The 15,867-nt window shown below is 52.6% G+C and overlaps 1 protein-coding gene across 2 annotated transcripts in view; it reads right to left on the bottom strand.

The window, feature by feature from the left end:
- The window catches only part of Rhbdl3 (rhomboid like 3), a 46,055-nt gene extending 30,636 nt beyond the window's left edge, over positions 1–15,419 (bottom strand). The window contains exons 1-2 of one of the 2 annotated variants that reach the window (XM_026388985.2): positions 15,309–15,419; positions 13,741–13,764 (exon numbers count right to left, since the gene is read on the bottom strand). In XM_026388985.2, coding sequence (XP_026244770.1) covers positions 13,741–13,764; positions 15,309–15,419 — 135 coding nt within the window. The remainder of the gene's footprint in view (positions 1–13,740; positions 13,765–15,308) is intronic. The other variant, XM_026388986.2, reaches the window with a different exon arrangement.
- Positions 15,420–15,867: the final 448 nt, after the last annotated feature.

Genomic DNA, 15,867 nt, shown 5'->3' with positions numbered 1-15,867 from the left:
GCTCCAGAGGCGCTGGGCTCTGTAGTTTTTGCCTTGGAGTTTCTGTGTGTTTTACATCAATCTCTTTTATCCTCTGCTGCTTTGCACACCTGGGTCCCTCCATCTAAGATTCCTGCCCTCCCTCATCTCCCTGGGAGGCCCAGACTCTCTTCCCAACTACTCCCGTATCCTGTTCTCTGGAAGGCTCTCCTGGGACACGGCCCGGCCCGTCCTGGCTGCTCCCCTTCACTCTGGACAGGCTCTGGGCCTCGCTCCGGCTCACACTGCTCTCTGACCACCTTCACCTCCTAGCCGGCCTGCGAATCCCCTGAAGGCTGGCATCACGACTTGTCCCAGGTACTTAGCACACGGAGCCTGTGCTTCGGGCACTCAATCAAGATTTGCCGGATGAATAGGCGGGGGATGTTCAAAGGAACAGACAGGCGCTAATTTTCCAGGAAACACCTCTCGTGGATTCATTTAGAAAAAGCAGGATGGTATTCATCTGTCCCGGAGAAGCCCTTAACCTGTCTGCCCTTCCTTCCCCACACAGCCCACTGGATGCCAATCCCCACACGCTCCCTGCTAGGAAATGACACTCCACACCACTCCGTGTCTCTCATCTCTCCTGGGTGCCGAGGGTGTTCCTGTTTGCAGAGGGCTTCTCCACAGGCCTCTCGGGGGCATCCCTGAAGATGCTGCTGTGGGTTGCTTAGGCTTTAAAAGGCAGTGGAGGGGGCGCTGGGGCTATAGCTCAGTTGGTAGAGTGCTTGCCTCACATGCACAAGGCCCAGGGTTCTATCCCCAGCGCGTGTGCACACACACACACACACACACACACACACACACACAAAAGGCATTAGAGGGGCTGAGCTGTAGCTCAGTGGTGGGGAGCTTGCCTACCATTCACAAGACCCTGGTAGGCAATCCCCAATACTACAAAATAAAAATAAAAATGATAAAAGGCAACAGACATTGGGGACATATGTGAGTACAGGACAAGGGAACCTAAGAAGGCCAGAGCCACATTTCCCATGTCTCTGGATGAGGTGAAAGAAAGTGACTTTGGGGAAGCAGATTCTTTGTGCCGTATCTCTATTATTTATTATTTATTTATTTTTAAAGAGAGATGGAGAGAGAGGGAAAGAGAGAGAGAAATTTTTTTTGTTAATATTTATTTTTTAGTTCTCTGCAGACACAACATCTTTGTCTGTATGTGGTGCTGAGGATCGAACCCGGGCCGCACGCATGCCAGGCGAGTGCGCTACCGCTTGAGCCGTCCCCAGCCCCTGTGCCATATTTCTAGACAATCCAGAGCAGTGGTCAGGAGCCACGGTCAGGAACCTTGTAAAAGGCGGGGGCTCCAGAATTCTCACACTCCTACCTTAAACAGAGATATTTAAAGCAGAGAAGAGCCCCCAGACAGCAACAGTTCTGGCCTCCTTATCGCTCAGAGGCAGAAAGTGACCCTAGAGAAGGACCATGGCAATGGGTGCCAGCAACCCCTTCCATCCCCAGAAGCCACCTGTGCTAATTCCACTTATCATGGGAAAGCACTCGCCTGCCCCACTTGGTCCCACATGGACCTCAGTGTTGGGAGGGCAGATGGGTAGCAGGGATGGGGTCCAGGTCCTGGGAGACCTCCAGTGGACACTGTAGGGCGCAGTGGTCTGCCACACGGTGTGAAGCTTCTCTGGCCCGCAGCCGGGGAGGAAGCCCAATGGTTTTGCGTCTTCTGGGAGCAGGGACACCAATCCCCTCCCAGGGGCCTCCTGGAAGGCCTGGGAGGGCTCTGGGGTAGGGGGCTGGGATCAGCACCAGACAAAGAGCCACCTGCTCTCCTCCTCAGCCTCCCCCTCCAGGGCTCCCTGCTGTTGTCCTAGTGACAGGGGCTGCCCTGTAGCTCCTCCACCCCCCAGCCCCCACCCAGGCCTGCCCACCCTGCCCCAAGCACATTACAGGCTCCACGCTGCGGAGAATGAGCTGGAATCAGGCCGAGCCTCCGTTCTCTGCCAAAACTCCACCTTTCATGCCAGGGCCAGACAGGCCAGACAATGGGGGGTCACTGCTACCCTGATACTGAAGCCTCAGGGACTCCAGACGCTGACTGAGGGGGAGGGAGAGGCAGGGATGGGGCCAGCTCCTGAGCTCCCCGGATGCACACAGGACATCTTTCAACCACATCCAACACCTGGGCAGATGAGGGCAAGGGCAGAGACGGGCAGGGGACATGGGGTCAGAGACAGAGAGAAGATGACAAAGAGAGAAAGAGAGTGAACCGGGGGAGAGCACATGCCCAGAAGGCAGGAGAGAGGTAGGTCCAGCACCCCAGAAGGAAGCAGGGAGCTTCTAAAGGAGCCTGTGCCCCTGCTGAGGGGCAGCAAGGGACATGACAAAATCCTATTCTTGTCTCGGCCACTAGTGAGGGTTGGTATAACTCAGGGTAAACAGCTGGTGCCTCGGCTGCCCCATCTGTGACTGGGCTGAAGCAAACAGGGCCCAGCTTGCCAGGGTCCGGGGGCTGTGACACCAGCTTCACCTGCCTCATTCAAACAAGGGGACACCTCTCTGCCAGGAGGTGCAGCAGACCCTCTCTGGGCACAGCCGCTGGCCTCCTTCAGGCCTCTAAAGTGGGGGAGATCATACTAGCAGCATGGTTCTGAGCTTTCTGGAAACTAGCCCTGTAAATGTAATTTCCTCCTAATAATGTGCCGGGGCTCCTGAGGCGCCCCCTCCCTCGAGTACCCTGTGCCCCGGATTCACCCGCGTTGGCCGTGGGGCGCTCTGGGGATGAGGCTGGGGCTGGGTGGGCTCAAGGCAGCCTGGTGGGGTGGGGTGGTCTGGGCAGCTGGAGGAACATGGGCTGTGAATGGCACGGGGGCCTCCGGAATAGGGACTGAGATGGGTGAGGGGGCAAGTCCACATTCAACTGGAATGGAGGAGGGGAGAGGCAAAGGGAGGAGAAAGGAAGAAAGGAAGAGAAAGGAGGAGAAAGGAAGGAGGCGAGAAGCTGGCCCTCCCACGCCCCCCACCCACCTTGAAAAGACCTTCCCTTCCACAGGATTTTTAATCCCACCAGTGCCAAGCCCTCTGGCCCCTAATCCCCTAGGTCAATAGCTCTCCCCAGACTGAGGCCAGCCACACACACACACACACCCCTCTGTCATCTCCCTGAGCCCCTTCCTGGGGTACTTAGCCCACCTAGGCTGGACAATGGTCTACCCCAGTTTTCTCTGTATTGCTGCCATCTGGGTTTACTTCCCCTCTTTGGGACCAGGGGTGGGAGGAGAGTTCCCGGAAGAAGACCCCACCCCAGCTGCTGTGCCGTTTTGGGCAGTTCATTCTGCCACACTGCCTCAGTGTCTCCATCAATCAAGTGGCAGGCGCTCTCCCTTCTCGAGGAATTGAAGGGTCCACATCCATCCCCGTGCATGTGAGATGCACACCATCAGTGATGGAGGGCGGGGAAAGAGTCACAGCCCACACTGTACAGATCCATTCTGAATCCTAGCACAGTCAAGGGGCCAAGGGCAGGTTTGGGACCAGGATGAGGTGGCTCTACATGGTGGGTGGGATCATTTAGGTCTGTGCTGTCAGAGGGTCCTAGTGATACTGGAGAGAGGGACAACAGGTTAGGGACTTATAAATCTTAGTCCAAAGACCTGGAAGGAACCTTGGTGATTTTCAAACTGTACTGCAAAGTTCTTAGAGGCTGTGAGGCTTCTGATGCACACAGGCAGCACGGAGGGGGACTGCTGAGCAGCCACCAGCCTTCCTTAGGCCAAGCAGCTCTGCCTTGAGCCTGTGTATATACTGGCCTTCTACCTACTACCCACCCAAAGGACAACACAGTAAGAACTAAAATATTTGGAATGTTTGCTCCGTATCAGGTACCTGAGCTACCTCACTGAAACCTTAGGCCACTATCCATCCCGATTTACCTGGGACTGACATGGTTTATACCTATTCTCTCAGCATGATTATTAACAGTGTCTGGGGCTGGGGATGTTGCTCAGTTGGTAGAGTGCTTGCCTTGCATGCACAAGGCCCTGGGTTTAATCCCCAGCATTACAAAAAAAAAAAAGTGTCCCCTTCATGTTCAAAGTGTCCCCTTCATGTTCAAAGTGCCCCAACTAGGCTGATAAATTGTTTGGGGTGGGAGGGAGGATGAAGGCACCAAGTGCTGAGTTGCTGAAGTTTGCACAGATGGTAACTGATGCAGATAAACAGGCAGAAGGGCTCAAAGCCTGCTCTCTCTTCTATTAGTAGGATTTAGGAACTAAAAAGAGTTTGAAAGACTCTAGTTCCATCCTCTCACGTGTTCATCTAACACCTATTTACCAAGGATCAACTGTGGGCCAGGTACTGTTCATTCTATGGGAGGACGGGGAAAGAGTCACAGGAAAACAGGTGCAGGGAGCCAAGGGAGTGAAAGAAACTACTCAAAGAGAGTTTCATCAGCAGTCAAGATGGACATGATCTGAGGTTCCTCCATTGGGTTTGCTGCCCCCCATCCCCACCCCCGACTTTCCCTTGTTTTTCTGCATCAGCTTTATGAAACAGAGTCCCTGCTGCGGGATTTTCCCACCAGTATGTGTTTTGTGGAACTCCAGGTCCAAGACAGTACACGAGACAAGGATTCTGTGGTCCTACAGTTTGGGAAACCCTCTTAGAGGGAAATGACGGGCAGAAGGCTATATAGTGAGGAGGGCTCTACAAGGAAAAGTGGAGAAACCTGACTGATTCTGTTCAGCTGGCATTTCCCAACCGACTTTGACCTTAGATCACAGTGTTTTTTCACAGGGACACTGCGTGGAATTCTCTCTAGGAAAAACGCATGTGTCCACAGTAGAGTCATGTTTCCCTTTCGGGTAATGCAGCACCCTTGCGGGTGGTAAAAACCAACCCTTCCCCTCCACCTCATGAATGGCACAGGCTCTCAAGGCAGCTGACACTTTGCTGGAGGACTCCAGCAAAGCTAGAAGTCTGTGGGATGCAGGCCCAGCCAGAGGGTTGACTGGGGACACCGGGTCTCAGGAGAGCCTGAGAAATCAGTGACTGGCCTAATGGGGCCGCTGAGCTAAGCGCTCAGGGAACCAACTCCGCTGGAGCTGGGATTGCCTGCTCAGCACCCAGGACAGCAGCTCCGCTTCCCCCTCCCGGCTGCAGGCTAGCAAGCCTGGCCAAGGCTTCCGGCATTTCCTCGGCACCAACAGAGCGTAAGACAAAGAAGAGGGGAACCCATCTATTTCGTATCTATTATGTATGTGTGACTTGCACAAAATGCATTTCTAGGACAAGTACATTTATGGTTCCTGCTGCCAGCACTTGAAGTCTCTCTCCTAGGAAGACCCTCTCTTTCCCACTTCTGTAGGGGCCCAGGACCTCACTGAGAGCTGTGAGCACTCACGAAGATCCCAAAGGCAGCCCCTGGGACCCACAAACCAGCTGCTACCCCATGAAGACCTCAGGGATCTGGGAGGTAGAACCTGGGATCTGAGACAGGTTCCCATCCCCATCTCCTTCATCTCCTTGCTATCCACCAAGGCAGAGTGCATCCTGGGAAACGACCACAGCACAGGCGCACTGGAACTGGGGTGAGGCGCAGGCAGCTGCCCTCCCCATGGTTTGGGGGGACCTCGGCTCACCTGCTGGCTCCTTGCATCATTACAAAGCTTCTGAGCAGAGCAGAATTAACGAGGCTGCTCAAGGGTTTATGGCTCAGCAGAGCTGTCCCCACCCAACAGCCAGAGCCCACCAGGGAACTCTGGTGCATTCATGGATATTTACAACCCCATAAATTAGGTCCTGGCTGCAGCTGCCGAGGTCAGGAGGTGAGGTGACGGGAGAAGGCGCTCTCTCTTTCAGTTTTCCTTCCTTGCAAATGTGGATGCTAATTTGCCCCATAGAGAAAACCACTGTGTGCCCTTCCCTTGACCTCTTTCCCCTGACTCTTCAAAATACTCACTTTCACAATTCTTCTGTTGTTTTTATTCTCCCACCAACCCCAGATTAAGTGTAACTAGTCCCATTTAACGGATAAGGAAACTGAGATCTTGGAGACGTGGAGATAACCAACCTGAATGATCACAGCATTCCAAGTGAGGACCGTGGGCACCTCTAGCTAGCTCCAAGAGGGTGAGGCAGGGATTTCCAGAGACCTTGAGCCTCCATGGGAGGGGAAGGGAACTGCTCCTAAAACCAGGTTCTGACCCTCATGTTTTCCAGCCTCCCCAGATGGAGGCAGTAGGGGCCTGGTGCTCCCTGCTCCCCTGGGGTTTGGCCAGACCATCCCCTCGCCAGCTGGAGAAGCTGCAGTGATTCCAGGATTCCCAGTTGTATTATTTCTGTTCTTTTAGCTGTCACTCTGGGGACAGCTCAGGACTCACAAGAGACTTCTCCTGAAAGCCCCAAGCCAGGCTCCTGAGCATTTGTAGGTCACAGAGCTGAATCCTAGGGATTGGGGCTGGCAGGGTCATTAAGGTGCCAGACACTATTCCCTCAGCAGAGAAGGGGGCGTCCTGGCTTGAATGGAGGCTGAGTGGCTGGACAGTCAGCTTGTCTAGAAAACCACCTAGTTCTCCCGGCACCTGGACAGTGAGCAGAAGAGGAGATCCCAGATTTTCCCTGGAATGCAAGGAGCTGGGATGGGGTGGACAGTGGGGGATGGGGGGTGAGACTTTCTACCAGGTCCCAGCCCTCCCTCCCCCCAGAATATACCTCAGAAGCCCCTGCTCCTCCCTGCTCAGCGCCACCCCCAGGGCCTCTCAGGCAGACAGTCCTGGATCCCCTGCCTTTGCTATGTCACAGGCTCTGAGGGGGCGTTGGGGGCTGTGACTCAGAGGCAGGCCCCTTGGGTACCAGGAGCAGGCATAGTGCCCAGGCTGACTCATCTGGCCCAGTCTGTCAGGGTCACCTGGGGACTGAAACTACGTCAAGACCATAAAGCCAGGAGTCTGGAAGGAGCAGCAGACAGGGAGCAGCAGGAGTGGGTGGGAGCAGAGAGGGGGTCTGTCATCTGCCCCATGTCTCCCCTTTAGCTCAAGTTCTTATCCTCTGCTGCTTCTCCTGGAAGCCACTGAAGTAACTCAGAACTGAGATTGAGAGATCCGGCAGAAGGAGGGGAGCAGGAAGCAGACCAGGAGAAGATAGGCAGGATAAAGGGGCACCAAACTGCCCCTTCACTTCCTACAGCCCTTCTACCACATTTCAGAAGCCTCTCAGAGGACTTGGGGACAAACACACACACCTGCTACAGAGGCTTCTCATTTGTTCTGTGCCTTTGGGTAGGACCCATCCCTACAGGCCTTAGTTTCCTTCTCTGTAAAGACAGGACAACACTTCTCTTGGGGCTGCTAAGTCAAAATGAGATGACAGACATGTGCAGACAGTAGACACTCGGTGTTTGCTCTCTCAGAAGAAACTTTACCCAGAGAGACCTGTACTTTGTTTAAAAACAAATAAGCAAAAAAAAAAAAAAACCCACCCAGGGAAAGAGGCTGAGGGCTACCTCTAGCTGTTCATGGCTCAAGATTCACTGGATTCATTTCCCTTTAACAGGACAGCGCCCTGGGCCCAATGTCACCACCAGTCACGAACAAAAGTCCAGCCGGAATTGCCAGATGGAAATGCCAGGCAGAGAGGAGGCTGGTCCAGCCCACTAGGTGGCCAGACATCTGCCTCTTCTCCTCTACCAGTCAGGCAGACAAGCCAGGTGACCAGAGAGGAGCACTTGGGCATCAGCACTTCCCAGGTACCCTTTGTCCAAAACCTTCTCATCTTTCTTTCTGGAAAGTTCATTGAAGAGTGTGGTTTCCCAGTTTCTACCCTAAAAAAGGCAACTTGATGGGGAGAAAGGAACTCGGACTGGCTATCCAGACACTGATTCAAGACCGAAGTCAGGGGTTGGGGTTGTGGCTCAGTGGGAGAACACTTGCCTAGCATGTGTAAGGCGCTGAGTTCAATTCCCAGTGCCACATATAAACAGACTAATTAAATAACGGACCATTGACAACTAACAAACAAAAAGACCAAAGTCAGAGCTTATTTTGAAAACAGTGTTCATTTCTTTAAATTCTAATAACATACAACTGTATTTATCAGGTGCTCACTGCCCACTATGCCAGGTACTACACACACCACCCTGTCCTCACAATGCCGAGAGGCAAGTATTATTCTAGGCAGTTTACAGATGAGAAATCTGAGGCTTGGAGAGGTTGCCTGGCTTGCCCATTGTCACACAGCTAATGGGAGAATGAGGATTTGGCCTAGACATGTGTCCCCTACCTGCCTTAGTCACCACCCAGGGCATGCAAGCAAATGGGAGTCTGCAGGGCCTGGTGGCAAGAACACAGACGCTATGGCATTATTATAGAAAGTGACCTCACAGGGCCACTGACCTCTCTTTCCTCATTTGCAAAACAAGCAGACTGGACAAGATGCTTCCACTGACCTTCTAAGAACCTGTGGTCCACATGGTGGCAGGGGTGGTGGGGAGAGGCATGCAGGGGCACATGGATGTGGTAGGCCCATAGTTAGGACTTGCTCCTGGACTAGATGTTCTAACCCAAGAGAGCACATGCAGGGATGTAATTTGACCTGCCATTTGTGCAAACTTACATGTGCATGGGTGACAGGCAGACAGGCAGGCAGGCAGTGTGTGATCTGGGATCCCTTGTCTCTGCTGCTCAGCTGCCATCAAATGCATTTTTTTGTGAGTGGTCAGGGATAAAAAGGTTAACTCCAGCTGATTGATGGGGTCACTGAAGCAGGGGCAGGGCAGGGAATCTGGCTTTGTGGTGGAGGTGAGTCCACAGCCACAAGAGTCCCAGAGGCTACTTGGTAAGGGGTTGGGGGTACAGAGTGCAAAGGGAGGCTCCAGTTAAATCCCAGGCTTTGTCCCCCTCTGGGAACTGTTCTGATGGTTAATCGTGTGTTCCGGGAGCCATGGCCAATGCTGCTGTCTCTGGGGCAGTGTTTTCTCTGTGCTCCTCACTAATCCACTCAGCAGTCTCATCTGAACCTCTTCTCAGTTCCCAGAACCCCTTAAGCCAGCTTGCAGGAGGACTACAAATGAGATGGGCATTGGGTCAGGCGAGGGGAAGACCCCCAGGCTAGGAGGAGTGGGGCTGGGCAGAGGAGACACTAGGAGAAAGAAAGGAGAAAAATCCTCTGGGCTTAGAAGTGGCTCTCTCAAGGAACCCAGATCTCAAAAGTGGTCCTTGTGTTTCCTCCCAGCAAATTTTGATTCCTAGTCAAGACCCATCTGTCAAATGTCCACTAGGAATCAGATAATGCAAAAAGCGATTCCACTTTCACTTAATTCTCCAGTCATCCTGGAGTTAAGGATCATTGTCCCCATTTTATATAGAAAAAAAATAGAGGCACAGAGAGTTAATATGATTGTCCTCAGTGACAAGCCAGTAAGACTTAAACTCAGGTCTGGCCATCTCCAAATATGAGATTCAGCCCCATGAAGCCCATCTAAGCTGCCCCATGCTGTGTTTGTAGCATTTGTTTAGAAGTTTGGTGAGATAGTCATACTTGTCTACTTCCCATCGGAGAGACTGACAAAATTGGGGTTTCTTTATATTTATGGGGGTCTGGGAAATGCATGTTCCCAGAGAAAGAGGAGACAAAATCAAGTGATGACCAATTCTTTCTACTCCCTTTTGCTCTTCTGAACTCAAATTGTGCCATTGTGCCTTGTTGACTTAACAGAACTCTGCTCCAAACCCCTTTTCTCATAAAACATTCAAAGATCTTGGAGGCATTTTTTTTAAGGATGAACCTGCAAATGGCTCTTTCAACCCAGGAAACCTTGTATGGGTTAACTGGGCTCCAGTCCCACATTTGCTACTGACCTACTCTTTGACCTTGGATCAAATATTTGACCTTAGATCAAACTACTCTAGGATTCAGGAAGGGACTGAGAACATAATCTGAAAAAAAGGAGCTTTTTGGGAACAAATATAAAGCAATAACTAAAGGGCATATTATCTGTGCAAAATTATAAATATCAGTGGCATAGATCAGAAATCAGAAATGAATCCAACCACATATAAAATTTGCCAAATAACACTACATTTCAAACAATAGGTAAAGAAAGGGTTTCTTTTTTCTTTTTTAACATTTACTTTTTAGTTGTATGGACACAATATCTTTATTTATTTATCTATCTATCTATCTATCTATTTATTTATTTCAGAGAGAGTCTTTAATATTTATTTATTTATTTATTTTTAGTTTTCTGTGGATACAACATCTTTATTTTATTTTTATGTGGTGCTGAGGATCGAATCCAGCGCCCCGCGCAAGCCAGGCAAGCGCGCTACAGCTTGAGCCACCTCCCCAGCCCTTATTTATTTATTTTTATGTGGTGCTGAGGATCGAACCCAGGACCTCGCATGTGCTTAAACAAACCCTCTACCGCTGAGCCACAACTCCAGCCCCCAAGAAAGGGTTTCTTGGATGCAAACTGTCTTGGGTCTGAAGCAATGGAAGGAAGGGTGGAAGAGAAGCCTCACTGATTCAACAGTAAAAAAATAAGATTTTTTTCTACAATGATAGTGTACTATCACAACTAACAGATTCATATTTATGGTAACGTTAAAAATCTATTTAAATATTTAGGAAAACCATCAAGATCCCAAAGAAAAGAAAAGATATTTCCCTCAAGGAAAAATCTGAGTAGAAAACGAAAACATGGAACATCTGGGAGTTGAACTGTAACCCTCAGGTTTCCTGCTTGGGGTGACTTCTGCAGCCCACGGGGAAGGAGAAGGGGGCTGTCAAGGGATGGCATGGATTGAGCAGACCAGATTAACGCCAGAACAACAGGGACCCAAGGACAGGGGTCACCTACTTTTTTCACCTCCAATACCCACAAAAGGCATCCTGAACATTTGGTTGAAGGGAGACCCCCATGGGACCCACCACAAGGCCAACATCGTGGGGTCCCGTTAGCTTCATGCTGCGTCAAGGAGCTTCCACATGCTGAAGAAGCACACAGCTTGGAGGAATTGGTTCAATTCCATTTCTGAGACAGAGCCCAACAGACCCCAGTTTGAAACTGGGTGACCACTGGTGTCCCATTGATCCAAGAAGGGGAGGAAGGGTGTGCCTGACTATACTGACCTCCCCTGCCACTGATTTCTAGAAAGTGAATTCTGGAGGCAGGGACTCATGACAGGTGGCATGTCCCATTCACCACAATTTGATCTTCCAAGACTGTCCACTTGGTAGGAAATAATGGGGAAGCTGCCTGCAACCCCCACACTCTTCCCCAAGTGTGCCAGGTGCACCAGTGTCCCAGAGGCAGGAAGGAGAAACTCTAACAGCTTTCTGAACAATCTGAGACCAAGTATCCACTGGAAAGGCTTCATCCCTGCTTCTTGTTGAGCCCTGTCAGGGGAACAGTCAAAAGATAGCTAATAGCACAGGGGCAATGAATGCAGAGGAACTGGACATCTGCCAGAGGTCAAAGTCATGCTCAGGAGCCGCTCTCCTTAAACACAATGCACCAACAGGAAGGAAGAAATAGGCTTCTGATGCCTCAGGAGGGATGGAGAGTAGGCATCATGCGGAACTTATTACGAGAAAAAACTGTCCAAAGTTTTCGTAGTTTCTTTCCTAGAATTAACTTTGTCTGTCCAGAAATGATTTCTAGGTGGGCTTCTCCAGAAGCAGGGGGATGTTCTTGGTGATATTCAGGACCTCCCTCCTGAAAATGAAATATTGGGTACACATTCCTCTCTGCTCCCTGGAGTCCCAAATGCTTCCCACTAAAAATTCTCCTCCATTCATCCAAATGGTTTGTTTTTAAATGTACACACACACCCATAGGAACTGGCAAAGGAAATTAATCAAAAAATGTGGAAGACGCAGAGGAAAAAAAAAAAAAACATGATACACTTTGTTCTAGGTTCTGATTCTAAATCTGGCAGGAGGTGTGAAGGGCTGGCAGCTTGGTGGTAGCCATAGCAGTGGCAGCAGTGGGCTCCCTCCTGCCTTGGGCTTGGGGTGCCAGGCCAGCAGCTGCTATACCCTTAGGAACCAAAGGGAGAGTGGGTGGCACTCAGGAGCCCAGGGAGAGATGCTCTATCGTGTAAGGACAGCAGCTGGGGGATGCACCTCCAACTGCAGCAGGGCCTTATGGGTAATGTAACCGATAACCCCAAATCCTCAGCCCAGGCTCACCAAGTCCTTCACCTGGAAATTCCATGGCTTCAGTCCCACTTGGGCATCTGCGTTTAGCTGGCTCTTCAAATTATACCAAAGTTGTCATTTTTGCCAACCCTCCTCCCCCATCCCCCATTTTCTCTTTCCTCCTAGCTTCTGAATCTCAGGTAATGTGGACCCTCCTCAGCTATGCAGGTCTCTCTCTCTGTCCATGCTCATTGTTGTCTTCCAAGTTGTACTATTACTTGGATAAATGTCTCCCAAAAGTCCATATATTAAGGGCTTGGTCCCCAGCTTGGAGCTATTAGGAGGTCAGGCCTAGTGGGAGGTCTTCAGGTCATTGGGGGTATGTCCTCAAAGGACCCCCCTCCCTTTACTCTTTGGCTATGAAGTGAGGGGCTTTTGCTTCACCAGAATGTGCTGCTCTAGGCCCAAAAGCAGTGGGGTCAACCAATCATCAACAGGAACCTCCAAAACTATGAAGCAATTTAAGCCTTTCCTCTTTATAAGTTGACCATCTCAGGTATTTATTGCAGCATTGGAAAGCTAACACAAGTGAGTCTGTTCTTGGCAGCAGGTCCCTGACCAGCTTCTCATTCCTGCTCCCACTACCACACAGGATCTTTCCAAACACTGCCTGGATCCTGAAACAACCCTGCTTAAGAACTTTGAAACGCTTCCCCTCCCCCACAATAAAGGTCTGGTTCAAGCTGTTGTTTCAGCCTTATCTCCCTCCTCTAACCCAGCATATCTCCTCTGGCCCAAACAGACCCATCTCTTCAAGTTGTGTAACTGAACATCTATGACACTGTCATCTCATCCCCAGACCGCAGCGCTCTCTACCCCCAATCACTAGGACATCTCTCTCCTACAGACCAAGAGGGAAAAGCAAATGCACAACAGCACCTGAGTACCAAACAAAGAAAAGAACCACTTCCTTGTTGAAGGTCAAATGTCCATTTCTGGGCTCCAAAGCCAATACTAGGCACTCCCCACTCCATTCCTGGCATCTAGACTCTAGGCATTGCAAATGATAACAAACTAATTTCCATTTGTAACCTCCAGTACTCCCTCATCATTACTGCAGAATTAAAGAAATAAAATTCGCCTTCAAAAGAGCTCATATGGTAAGGCACTCCCCAAGGATGGCAGAGATCTGACTTCATGGTGTCCATGGACCTTTGATGATGGAAGTGGAAAGAAAGCCTGATGGTTAACTCTAGCCCTTCCCCCACCTCCCCAGCCTCCTACTGCAAGTCCCTTGACTACAGAAAACTTCCCAGGCATTCAATACATGTTGTATTGTAGAAGCAATCCGGTTTCTACATGGTATGAATCCAGCTCTGGTGCAGTGGGAATTGGGAGGAAGGGAGGGAGGGATTCTCTTAAGAGAGCCGGTGGTTTCCTCCTGATACCTGGAGAGCAGTGTTGCCCAGCCCCAGATGCACTAGGCCACACCTCCACCCGACGTCACCACCTCAGAAGCACAGAGCTAGGGAAGCCCACGCAAAGCAGGGAGACAGGAGACTGATTTCAGAGAGGGCTGGAAGGAAGGGGGGGCGTATTTAACTGCTCACATACCTGATCAAACAGGACTTTCCAGTGCTGTCAGAGAGGGAGGCCATGCAGGAGAGGAGGAAGAGAGAGAAAGAAAGAAAGACACACTTATCACCAAGGTCTCTGTAGCCTCCTGATGTTTCTGACCTAGCCTCCCAGCTACTGCCCAGGAGTCATAATTAGGCTCAGGGACTGGCCACAAGAACCCGGGGAAAACCTGCTTAACTGTTCCCAAATGAACAAATAGAGGGAAGTCACAGTAGCAGGTGGGGATGGGGGCAGCAAGGTGGGTGTCTCAGGTATGGGACAGTCAGGTGGAGATATGAGTAGAACAAGGATGATTCTCAAAAATTACCAAATAAAGGCATACATTTCTGATCAAGGGCCTCTGACAACTTCTGCTGCCTAAAGTTTACGTCCACATCTCCTCCCACGCCTCTGAATGCATGCCCAGGTGCAATTCCCTCAGTCCCTGCTGGGGCCAAGAGCCCTGCTAAGGAGAAGGGACTCCTGCATAAACATTAACATTTTGCCTGCAGAATTTTGGGTTGGGGGGGAGGGCGGCTTCCCAATGTGCTGAAACTCACCCATTCTCTTCCAAGGTTCAGTCTTAAACTGTGGGTACATGAGATTCTACCACGGGTTTGGCGCCCAAAGGAAGTGATAGATTTAACCACAGAAGCCTGAGACCTGTTAAACTCCCCGCCCCATTCAGATTTTCTGGTTTTGGTTTTGTAGGTTGGGGGCCTGGTTTCACTTCCATCGTTCAGCCCTGAGGGAGGGATGGGGCTGAGCAGGGTATCTGCCCAATTTTTCATCCCTATTGGTAGGTTAACCCCGGGAGGCAGAAGCTTAAGCAACTCCAGTTCCCAGGGCTTCCCAGCGCTGGATCTGCGGTCGGCGTGATGGAGACCCGAGCAGCAGATGGCAGGGAAGATCTTTGGGGTAGCCCCTCCCTGGTCTCGCCCAGGGGACCGTCCCTAGCTCCGATGTGATCTCAGACTCTTGAGCTCCCTTCTAGGAGCAAAACCGCTTTCAGCACTCCTTCTTTCCCTGCTCTGGCAGGGTTTAGGGACAGGGGGCAGTTTGAATTTCAAACAGTGTTGCGACAAGGCAGGTGTCCGGGAGGGAGCTAATCAGGGAGAAGAGGCTCGCCAGACCTGTGTGCGTTGCCGGAGACGGGGGATTCTGCGGCGCCCGTTCTTCCCAGGGCTCAGAGTCCGCAGGTCGCGAAAGAGAGGGGAGGGGGAGTCACTGCTGTGACGCGGCCGCCTCTGCAGGAAAACGCCGTGTCCCGGGCACTGCACCAGCCGCGGGGAGGGGGCTCCTGCGGCCGGCAGGTCCCTGGCGCAGCGGCCAGGGCTGTGTCCCGCAAGAAACCCGCTGGAGCCCGAGCAGGGGCTGGGGTGGCGCGCGTGTGCACCTAGGGGAGACCGTTCCCTCCGCCCACTCCGGTTCTTGGGGACCCGGCCAATCGGGGAGCTCCTATATCACCTTGAGACCTCCAAGTTGCCCCGCGGGGGTGAGACGGAGACTGTACTCTCCCTGGCGCCCCCCAGAAAGTTTGCCTGGGCGGAGGAGGGGGTACTTACATCCTCCGGCGCCGCGGGCAGCCTCTCATTGGCTTCAGGTTCCAGCTCCTCGATGCGCTCCGCCTCGGCGCAGGCGGCCACTGCGGGGCCGGGGCTAGGATGCTCGCCCATGGCCGAGGTGGGGTCCAGGGGCGGCCGGCGGTTGCAGCGCTCGTCCCGGGGCGCCGGGCTAACTTTGCGCCGCGCTCGCCGCGCTGCTCCCGGGGCTCAGAGAGCGCAGCGCCGCCTCCGCGCCAGCCCCGCAGCCCGCGCCCGCCCCCATGGCCCTGGCCCCAAGCCGCCGCCGCCGCCGCCGCTTACCGGCGACCCTGGGACGCCCGGCCCCCAGCCACCAAACTTCTCCGCGCTCGCCACCCCGCCGGCCTCCGCCTCTGCCACGGCCCTGCGCCCGGCTCCGAGGCGAGGGCGCCCTTGGGCCAGCCCCGGCCCCGCAGCTCCCCGCACTCCCTTCCCGCTCTGCGCGGCCCCCGCTCTGCGCCGGAGTCTCCTCCTCCCCGCGGACTCCTCGGGGGCGGCGCGCGGGCGGGGGCGGGGCGGCGCGGCGCTCGGGGCTCGCGGC

Source organism: Urocitellus parryii, chromosome 7, assembly GCF_045843805.1.
Source record: "Urocitellus parryii isolate mUroPar1 chromosome 7, mUroPar1.hap1, whole genome shotgun sequence".
Lineage (NCBI taxonomy): Eukaryota > Metazoa > Chordata > Mammalia > Rodentia > Sciuridae > Urocitellus > Urocitellus parryii.
Note: the sequence above shows the minus strand (reverse complement) of the source record. Positions and strands in the feature narration are given on the sequence as shown.